Raw genomic sequence first — 11158 nt, 5'->3', positions numbered from 1 at the left:
GAGAAATTAGCATGGAGAAGAGAATGCAAGCTTCTATTAGAGAGGTAATTGTAGACGAGGAGCTTCTCCTCCTTGGCGTGGTAAATTAGTAATAAGCTCTGAGATGAACCAGGTTAGGATGTTTGAGCTTCCTAATCAAATCCATATACTGTTCAAATTCCTTCCTCGCACATGGGTTGGCGTCCTTGAGCCTCTTCACGCAACCGTGCACCTATCTTCCAGCACAGCCTTGTAGACTGTTCCTAAACTTCCTTTTCCCAGCATCTCCGCCGATGCCCGAAGCAGGTCCTCTAGCTCAAACTGCTTCCTCCTATCGAAGAACACAAGCTTGCTCCAGTTTGTCGCAGTGGTACTATCGCTGTCTCCTCCTCCACGACCACACACATTATTTAGCTACATCTTGTTGTCACCTGAATTACCGCTGCTTCTTCTCCTGCCTTTTGAATTGGAGATGGAACCATTGTCTCCTGAATTTCCTCCACAGTAGTAAGCAACAGCAAACGACGTGACCACTGGTAAAACCACCACAGAATTCACAACCACAATGGCGACGGTGGAGCCGATACTAAGTCCCCTCCAGGACTCCTCTTCCTTCCTTGCCGGACCTGCAACGGTACTAGTGGGCAATGAGCTGGGATTCGACGACACTACGGTCTGCACTGACACAACTCCCGGAGGGGCATCCAAGAATGAACAAATCGGTAATGGGCTCGGCTCGCACAGCCCTTCATTTCTTGTGATGCTTTGCGATCCGAATTTCTTCAGCAGACCGAATGGCACCCTCCGTAGAACTCGTTGTTAGTTAAGTTTTGCTCTCTGAACTCCAACAGCATTGCGGAGAGATCTGGAAGCTGCCAGCAAGCACATTATTCTATAATATCAATAAAGGGCAAAAATATTGTTCATCTTCTTCTTATCATTTGTTCACTAGAGCAGCCGCCCGCCACTGTTGTCGACCCACCTCCACCTCCACCTCCTGCAACGTTGGTGGTGGAGGCCGAAGGCAGAGGTGGCGGCGGATAGAGGAATGACCACCAGTGCCGCCACCGCCACCTCTGCCTCCAACCACCTCTGGCAACGTTGTCGGAGGCAAAGGTGGGCGGAAGCGGCGTCAGGTTTTTGTCCTTTATTGATATTATTTTTAAAATGTTAACCAATTTTTGAATTTTTTAAATATATTACTTTTATTGATATTAAACCCCAAAAGTTGCCCTAATATGCTAAAAAAATTAAATTTTTATTTAAAAATATTGTTAATGATCATAAAGTTTCAGTCATTGGCAGGCACTTTAGATTCAGTGTGTTTGGACTCGAAGGGATTTTCTCTTCAAGTCCACTAAAATTTTGACACGTCTTTCGGTGCTAGACTAGCCATCACCAGCGACCGGTTGAAGTTTTACTGCTAGTTATGATTGATAAAAATATTTTTAAATAAAAATTGATAAATATAAAATTTTTGTAAAGAAATCTAACTAAATATTGACAGAAAGTTCAAAACCCTCATGTTCTCATACTCGAACCCTTCTCCCCCAACCATTAACGGGAAGACAAAACCTTCCTCACGGTTTTGGCTTTGGATTTGCAAGACAAATCCTTACATTCTCAATCCAAACACAACTCAAGCCTTGCTCCTCCAACCATTAATGGGAAGACAAACCTGGTTTTGGCTTTGAATTTGCAAGACACGAGGCGTCTTCTTCTTCCTCCATACTAAGCTTTTGAAAGGAAAAACAATAGCTCCAATTCTCCGAAATATCTTTTCAAGAAAAATATATTCAAGTAGTCACGCTGTCACGCATAGGATTTTCTTTCATGATAGGCTCTCAAAAATTTCTATTTTCAAAGGATTCTTGGGTTTCAGATTTTAATACGAAAAAGTGATATTAGGGATTTTCCGGCATAAATCAGTGAATTCATTAACTTGGTCAGTGTTGACAACTTGCCAAATGAGTTAGAGTTAGGATTTTCAGTCTTACAAAGGATTCTTGGACACAAATCAGCGGGTTCATTAGGCTTTTAGTTCTCAGTTTCTGCCTTCTGTATTTTGGGGTTTCATTCACCTTTAAACACTTTGATGTTTGAAACTTTCCATTAATATCATTACTGTCGTCGCTAAAATCTATAATTGACGTTTTGTTGCAGTTTGAACGCCATTGATAAGACTTGTTGTTATTGGTCAGGGGGAGAAGGTTTGAGTCACAAGGCTTTGCAGAGAATGCTCTGCAAGTCTTTTTCGCAAGTTACAAAATGTAGAATTTTTTTATATCTTTTATCAGTTTTTATTTAAACTCCAACTGATTATAAGTAATGGCCAGTTAAGCATGAAATGATTTGTCAAAATTTTAGTGGATTCAAAGAAAAAATTCCTTGAAATCCAAACGCACCAAATCCGAACTGGATTGCAAGTGATAGGCAGATGAGAATAAATTAACGTGTCAAAATTTTTATGGACTAGAATAAAAAATCCCTTCAATTCCAAACGCACTCAATCCGGACTGGTATCTCAGTCGACTATCCCGCAATTTTACATTAACTGGGTGTAAATTTTCACTGCTTAAGGTAGGCCTAGGCCCAAAAGTTCAGTTTTATTAATTTTTCAAGCTGGGCTCCATAACCGTAGTTCGAATTCCAACTTGGGCTGATTGAACAACCCAAACTCGGCCCGGGTTAATAAAAAAACAAAAAAACAAAACAAAACGACTAAGCGCTGACCCGGCCGAGACACTTGAATAAATGTCTTCGCTACCAAACACTACTTTATCCTTCACCCAATCACCCCCAGTCCCCCACCGGTTTCCCCGCATTTCTTTCGACTTGGCTTCTCTCTCTCTCGCTAAAAATGGCAGCGTCCGCACACCATCTTCTCTGCAACCTCAGCACATTCAAATCAACCAAAGCCAAGACTAGGTTCCGCAATGAGTCGCGAAAGCTCGGTAGAAAATCGTTGCGATGCGAGCAGACTGTCGTCGATAATAGACGAGCCACGGTGAAGAACGGTTACGATTCCCTGGAGATCTGCCGAATCCTCAACGGAATGTGGCAAACGAGCGGCGGGTGGGGCAGAATCAACCGAGATGACGCCGTCGAAGCCATGCTTCAATACGCCGACGCCGGCCTCTCCACCTTCGACATGGCCGACCACTGTGAGCTCACTACCCTATCCCTTCCCTACTTCCCTTTTTTTCCTCTATATTGTTTCATTCAATTTCCTTGATTAATCAGAGTCGTCCACATCCCTCGTTTGGACGGTTATGTATATATGACAAACGGTCCACAGATGTGTTGTTTCTTTGGACGGATAAGATCGTTCCATATCGAAGTTGGTGTCTGCACGAACTTCTGTGTTTTAACTGTATAACACTTGTTAGAAGGCAAGAGCAACGTGGCATTCAACTGAATGTCAGTTGAATAGATAAGAAGGAGAGGAGAGCAACAAATTAATCGCTAATGACTATACACTACCCTTGACTCGCATTCTTACTGCAACATTGCAGCTTTTCTGTTTTTCTTCCTCCGGCGAAAATGGCAGCATCCCTGCACCATCCCTTTAACAACCTCAGCTTCAAATCATTCAAAACTGAAACAAGAATCGGTTCTAAATCGAAAAAGCTCGGATGGAAGCCGTTCCGCTGCGAGCAGGATGTGGAAAATAGGCGAGCTCTGGTGAAGAATGGGAAGGATTCCTTGGATATATGCCGGGTTGTGAATGGGATGTGGCAGACCAGTGGTGGTTGGGGAAGTATCGACCAGGACAATGCTGCTGATACAATGCTTCGATACGCCGATGCCGGACTAACCACATTCGACATGGCCGATATCTGTTAGTCTCTTGAAATAAAATTGATAAATCATTCTCATGGTTGAAAACTATTAGATATTGAACATGGGCAGCTTATGCATTTCTACTGTGAATATAATAGGATGATGCTAGTGCATGTGCACTGTACATAATGCACATTGGTTTTTTAATGGTTTCTTTGGTTCTGCAGATGGACCTGCAGAAGATCTGTATGGGATTTTTATCAACAGAGTCCGCCGGGAACGCCCACCTGAGTTACTCGATCAAATCCGAGGGTGAGTTCCAACTTCTGACTGTGTAGTTGTAGATTTTTAGATTTGTTCTGTATTGGCTAAATAATGTGTCTTTCTCTGTCTTTTTGCGTGCTGGAGAGAAGGGGGAGTGTTCTGGAGTCTAGAACACTCAATTATTTGGTTGGAATTTGTAGTTTTAGACTTTTAATTGCATGTTTGATTTCAGTTTCATGATTCAGTTCTTTTATTTTATTTATTTATTTTTTTATTTTTTCCTTCCATCCACAATGTTTGTTGGTCAATAAAAAAAAAAAAAAAACTAGAAATCGCCACCAGGTGACCCCATCTTAACAGCAGCAACCAAAAGAAGAAAATGAATTTCAAATACAGCACTTGTACTTGAAACTAGAGGCCCTTGCCAACTCAAACAGGTTGCCCCATTTGAACCTACTGTTGTTTAATTAGTAATTTGACTTTTTTTTTTTTTTGATAAAATGTGAGGTAAAGTAGCCCCAGTAGGTGATAAATGACTTACTGCTTTGTCTTTTTAGTGGATAAAATAATTAAATAGTAAAAATTCAAGGATACAGCAATTTACCCAACTTCTGTCTCAACCATTAAGGAGCCCACAACCTCCTTAAAAATCGTTAACCAAAAAATAAAACAATAATCTTTTAGTTTAGCTACTTCATCTGTTATCATATGGCCCCAAAAATGGTTTACTGATGTGCATAGAATACCATATACAGCACCAATAATAAGAGATCCGTTGGCTATTGCAAGTTGAAGGTTCTAGCTAGAAGAGCTAGGGACAGGCCAGAAAAGATACCGGTTGAAGTAGTGAGAAATGATTTGAGGGGCCATGGTTTATCAGTTGGCATTAGGGGTTGATTGAAGTAGTGAGAAATGATTTGAGGGGCCGTGGTTTATCAATTGGCATTAGGGGTGCAAATGGATCGGATCATGATCCGATCCGATCCTATTTGGTTGAATTTGAATCACCCTTGTTCGGATCTTAGGATTGGATTGGATAATATCGTATTCGGATCCCCCTATCCGATCCGAGATCTGATCCTATATATATTATATAAATATATATAATACATATATACGTTACTTATTTATTTATAAATATATTTTTTGTATTATATTTTTATAAATTTGTTATATTATTTATTTTTTATAAAAAACATGTATATATATGATAAAAATAATTAAAAAATACTTGTATTTTTTGTTTTTACTTCATCTAAATTAGTATATTTTTTAATAATTTATTAATTTTTAAAGAAAACAAGTCGGGTCAGATCAGATCCAAAGATCTGACTTACTGATGGGATTCAAATTCAAATCCGAGTCCTATCAGATCGAATCCAACATGAACAGTGTCGGGTCGGATTTGAATATACCCTGATTCAAATCCGATCCAATCCATTTGCATCCCTAATTGGCATGGCACTAAATAGAGCAGCATGGTGAAAAAGGATTCATGCAATTGACCCCATATAGTTGGATGAGGTTTTGTGGAGCTCAGTTTGCTAGCTTGAGGGGGTTCTATCCATTTAATTAATTTGTTTTGGGGTGTGGATCCTGTTATTACTATCATCATTGTTCTTGGATGTTAGTTCTTGTGGGTTATGTTAGATGAAAACTGGTAAGTTTTTGCTATAGCTGCCTGCTGAGCTATAACCCATTTCACATTTTTCTGATTTCCCCCTCCCCTGTTCCATGGTCAATACCAGGAGAAATTTGGTTGGTTGAGAATCTGAGAGAGATTTAGTTGGTTTAGAATCCAGATAGACATTGACACAATTGAAGAAGCTCAGCCATGATTCTCTAACCTCTATCATTTGAGGTTTTGTTAAATTTATTTTATTTGATGAACTGATGTAAAGTTGTAAAAACGAAATGAGGATCTTTTTTGCAATTCTGTTTCAAATTTATTATTTAACAATTTCAATCTGGCTATTAATGAAGTTAATGGATGATTTGTATCTTAACATATGATGGGGAAGTAGCTAGTAAAGAGCTTGTTTAAATTAATCTCATAGTAGTCACAAATTCTTTTATATATAGTAACTAATACAAAAAAGAATGAAGTGCTCCATTGAGATAACGGAAATTCCACTTGGATATAAACACTGTAATATACAAGTACAGTCATAAAGGATGATAAAATTAGCTCAATGTTCCGCTTCTGTGATGCAGCCTTACGAAGTGGGTGCCACCTCCCGTTAAGATGACAAGTAGCTATGTCCGAGAGAGTATAAATGTTTCACGGAAGAGAATGGATGTTGATTGTTTAGACATGCTTCAGTTTCATTGGTAATCATCTCCTTTTTCTGTTATCCTACTTGTTAATTGAATGCATATTGGCTTTGGATTTTACCTGCTTAATCAACTCAATGAGGAATCCTGTCTGCAAACAAAAAGCTACATGCATAAATTTATATATGCTTTTTTCATAAATGATGGTTGTATTGATGGAAGGGAGAGATATCCTCAAACAAAAAGCTACATGCATAACTATCTCTTATTATTGCATCCTTGTCTTGTGCTAGCATGAATAAAGAAGGGAAATTTTCATACAGAGGTTTCATTCCACACCAGATATCTTTCCAAAAATGAATGTTCACCCTCTCCAGGTTTAAAAGTTATGAAATGTGAGAAAGAGTCTTTGGTTTTCATGATCCTTTCAATAGGTGCTTTGAATGGGTGTTGTCTCCCAATCTAGAGACAAGCTTCCATATTTACTCTTCCTTCTCAATGTCATATCATCAAAGCCATTTCCCTGGGTAAATTACAGGAAACCCCTATATGTTGGCTGTTGGGGAGTTTGACTTTTAGCTTTCTATATTACTTTTTTACACTTACCCCCTATACTTTTGTATATTGGTTGCATGACCCTTTCCATTACCATTGTCAAAGGAATAGATGGTAAACTCCCATGTGCATGCCCCATGCATTGTCAGACAATCCTAAAAACCTAAAATGTTCTTTATCTTGATTTATGGTATAGTTTTACGCTTTTTCGTTTAATACTATTAAGAAAAAATATTTGTGGTCATGATCTTCTAACCAAAGATCTAGACCATAAAAGTGGAGCCTCAAAATGAGTCAACTAATCTTGGAAATCCATGGAAGCAGAATAGTTTCAGCTAAAGGCATGGCCCATAAATTTTTGTCCTAATATCAGTCATAAAACCTGTGCTTCAAGCAATGCATCAATATTTATAAAAACAATCCATGTAGTGCAAGTGATATTACCAAATCAACTCAAAAATCTAGGGCAGAAAAGTGGTGTCTTAATAGTACACCAAATCAACCCAAAAGGCCAAAAATCTACATTATCAAATTAGTCTTTTAATTTTAAAAAATTAACCTTGACTATTCAAATAATGTAACTAGATAATCTTGGCAATTCAATTAAAATACAAAAAGTTTAAAGAAGTCTTGGCCATGTAAAATGATGTGCCAATAAAACCTAAGATCTGGACCATCAAAATGGCCTCTCCTAATATCAGTCAATTAATCTCAACCATCCAAATGATGTACCAAGATTTCATCTAATCACACCCAAAGATCTAGGCCATCAAAGTGGTCTCCTAAGATCAGTGAAATTAAACTCAAGCAGCCAAGTAGTATACCAAAATATAAATTACTCATCCCTTCAAGTAATGCACAAAATTTTCTAAAAAGCCCATACTTTAAACTGATGTATCAAATAAAACCAAAGACCTGGAACATCAGAATGGCCTACTAAGATCAGTCAATTAATCTCAGACATCCAAATAATGTAAAAAGGGTTCATCTATTTCTAGCCCATCCAAATGATGTAGCAAATCTACCCAAAAGATCTAAGCCATCAAAGTGGTCTCCTAAGATCAATGAATTAATCTGAACCATCCAAGTAATATACCAATATTTCAACTAATCTAGTTCATCCAAATAGTATATGAAAATAACCCAATCTAGCCCTTCAAAGTGGTTTCCTATGGCAATGGCTTAATCTTATCTATCCTAGAATATATGAATTAACTGAAATTAAACATAAACACTGCCCTTGATTTCTATCTAAGATAGCAAAATAGCCCCCTAAACAGTAATCTCAGCCATCCAAATGATTGTACCAAGGTTTCAGCCACTACCACTGGCTCTAACGTTGCTTCCATTTTTGTTTCATCCACCTCTGTTGTTGTTCATGCACCACCTCCAGTTAATCCTTCCCTATACTCCCACCTTCTCCACCATTCTCATCAGGACATGCTCCACCATAGCCAGTCTACTCACCTCCACTTTCTCTAATGTTTTCATTATAATACCACTTCCACCACTAGTTTAATCATTACTTCCTTCATATCACCTGTCTTAACCACTTCATTCAATCTCATCCATCAAAATGGCCTCCAAAGATCAGTCATCTCAGCCATCCAAATGATGTTATAACTTATAATGTCTCAGCCTCTACCACCTTCCTTACAACCAGTATCCCGAACACTGCCACTGCATTCATCTACTCTGCCTCCACCACCATTGCCCACAAACTACCACCTGTCTAATATTTCTCTTCACCTTCACCCTCTTCTCTACCATTCTCATAAACATCTTCTCCACTAGGGACAATTTACTCACATCCACTTTTACCTCTGCCTCCACTACTAACTCTATATTCCCCTTTATTATTTCTACCTTCTCCATCCCCATATTATCCTGTATTACCATATCTATTGCCACCACAAACCATTGCCCTCCACTTTCTCGTTTTTCCTTCAAAAAACATCAAAAAGGTTCATAAGCATTTTGGTAATTAATCCACTCACTGTTTACACCTTTGGGAGGTTTGGCATTATGTGAAAGTATCGAGGCAGGCAAGGGGTCCCTATAATTTTCCTATTACTTATGCTAACATTATATATAAGAAAGTGTAGTCATAAACTGTCCTCATATTCTAAAATACGTATGGCTTCTTGTAATAACTATTTGATTTATTAACATTTGAAACAGGTGGGATTACTCTAACCCTGGCTACCTTGATGCACTTAAACACCTTACAGATCTGAAAGAAGAAGGTTTGTTTGATTTTTGTTGTATTAAAATCCAAACCTATGTTTTCTTGATTTGCTTGGATTACTCTGGTGGAAGTATGTAGGTAAAATTAAGACAGTGGCTTTGACAAACTTCGATACTGAGAGATTGCAAATAATCCTGGAAAATGGGATTCCAGTTGTTAGCAATCAGGTAAGCTACATCTATTTTTACTCTTTTGTATGTTTTTCTTTCCACTGTGATCCTGTCAAAACGAGGTCTACTACTTTGCTAATGCAATAGGTTTGCGGATTTTCTTTAGGTGCAACACTCTATTGTTGACATGCGTCCCCAACAAAAAATGGCAGAACTTTGTCAGCTTACAGGAGTTAAACTGATAACGTCTCTCTCTTTCTCTCTCTCTCTCTCTCTCTCTCTCTCTCACACACACACACACACACACACACAAAGAAAAGCAACTTGGGTAGTCCTAATTTGTTAACAAGATGAATTGGCTATTTTGACTCCTAGAGCATGTTTTCTAGTTCATTTTTCCTCTTGAATGGGCCATTAAAAATATTGTTTTGTTGCCTATGGTCTATAAAAGAGGTGACCTCTAAATTGAACATTGTTAGCTTATCACAGGTGTGCCATATATATTCTATTATTGTGGCTATCAAGGAATTAAATTCAATGACTGAAAAGTTACAGCTCTGTATATTCTCAGCCTTATAGAATTTAAAATGCAGGTATGGAACAGTGATGGGTGGTCTATTGTCTGAGAAGTTCCTTGATACAAACTTAGCCATTCCTTTTGCTGGTCCCCCATTAAACACTCCCTCCCTCCAGAAGTACAAAAGGGTATTACTCAAACATCTATATGTCTTCATTGACCACAGTTGTGAATGTGACAATTCTCGGTATGAGATTTTTATAGAAAAAATTGTGTAGACATCTAACTGACATGTTATGCCTTCTTCATCTTGTTAATTAATGACAGTTAGCATACAGAGATTGTTTCTTTAGGGATCAGATTATAAACTTATAATTGAATTGGTAACGCTTTGAGTTCTATGGTTCATTGATAAATTTTTCAGATGGTAGATGCTTGGGGAGGTTGGAGTCTATTCCAAGCTTTGCTTCAAACACTAAAGAAGATAGCTTCCAAACATGGGGTCACAATCCCAACTGTGGCTGTGAGGTACATACTAGATCAGGTAAAGTTGCATTACCTACGTATCCGCATATCATAGACATAGAACTTGTTCGTGTAGCTTTTGAAGTTATCCGTTTGAGTAACGCTTCTTGCTTCTTGTTTTGCTTGGAGGAACTGCAGCCAGACGTGGCAGGATCAATGATAGGTGTTAGACTTGGTCTGTCGGAACATATTCAGGACTCCAATGCTATATTTTCACTTACTCTTGACAATGATGATGTAAACAGCATTCAAGAAATATCAAAGAGAGGAAAAGATCTTCTGAGAGTTATTGGTGACTGTGGAGATGAATATAGGCGTGCATGAACTTTTCTTATAAAAAACATTCAAATTTGGTATTATAGAATTTGTATACAGCATTAATAAGTGATTGAGGGCTAATGCAAATTTATTTGCACTAATGCAAACCTGTGGTAATGCAAATGATTTAGATGCAAGTTTTAATTTATTTTTATTTCAATTTTGACCTTATTTTGTTTCATTGCAGAAAAAATTAAGTAAAATAAGACCTGAAGCAGAAAAGAGCAAAACCTAAAACAAAATTAAACCAAAATTTTCATTTTTTTTATTTGTACTCCCATGCATTTGTACTAGTGCAAATAAAATTGCACTGTAACCAAACGCAGCCTAAAGGCTCAATCTGGAAGCAATACAAATGCAAATATGTTATTATGTACAGTGCAAATAAAGATTTAAAAATACAAAATACAAAGCCTTGCACTGTACAAATTTGTATTTGTACGCTTCCAATAGGAGTACAAATACAAATTTATATTGGGAAGCGTACAAATACATAATCCACAACCTTGTATTTTGTATTGCACAGTATTACTACAAAGTTTTTGTACTGTATTCTTACCAAATTGAGCCTAAGTGAGCCAAAGG

At 37.8% G+C, this 11158-nt stretch overlaps 1 protein-coding gene across 3 annotated transcripts; it reads left to right on the top strand.

Annotated features, from left to right (window-relative positions):
- The first annotated feature begins 2579 nt into the window (after positions 1-2579).
- LOC148847350 (NAD(P)-linked oxidoreductase superfamily protein) lies at positions 2580-10680 on the top strand. 3 transcript variants are annotated; one of them, XM_088949643.1, is made up of 10 exons: positions 2760-3143; positions 3495-3820; positions 3990-4074; positions 6241-6357; positions 9037-9101; positions 9182-9270; positions 9380-9459; positions 9807-9918; positions 10155-10274; positions 10394-10680. In XM_088949643.1, the coding sequence occupies exons 2-10, from the start codon at positions 3523-3525 to the stop codon at positions 10577-10579; spliced, it is 1152 nt and encodes a 383-aa protein (XP_088805769.1). In that variant the 5' UTR covers positions 2760-3143; positions 3495-3522; the 3' UTR covers positions 10580-10680. The 3 variants fall into 3 exon arrangements, with proteins under 3 accessions (XP_088805767.1, XP_088805769.1, XP_088805768.1); XM_088949641.1 differs by lacking the exon at positions 3495-3820 and having other exon boundaries at positions 2580-3143; XM_088949642.1 differs by lacking the exon at positions 2760-3143 and having other exon boundaries at positions 3380-3820.
- Positions 10681-11158: the final 478 nt, after the last annotated feature.

Source organism: Nelumbo lutea, chromosome 6, assembly GCF_056320005.1.
Source record: "Nelumbo lutea isolate HS-2025 chromosome 6, American lotus-T2T, whole genome shotgun sequence".
NCBI lineage: Eukaryota > Viridiplantae > Streptophyta > Magnoliopsida > Proteales > Nelumbonaceae > Nelumbo > Nelumbo lutea.
The sequence above is the reverse complement of the archived record's forward strand: the minus strand, read 5'-3'. Positions and strand labels throughout refer to the sequence as shown.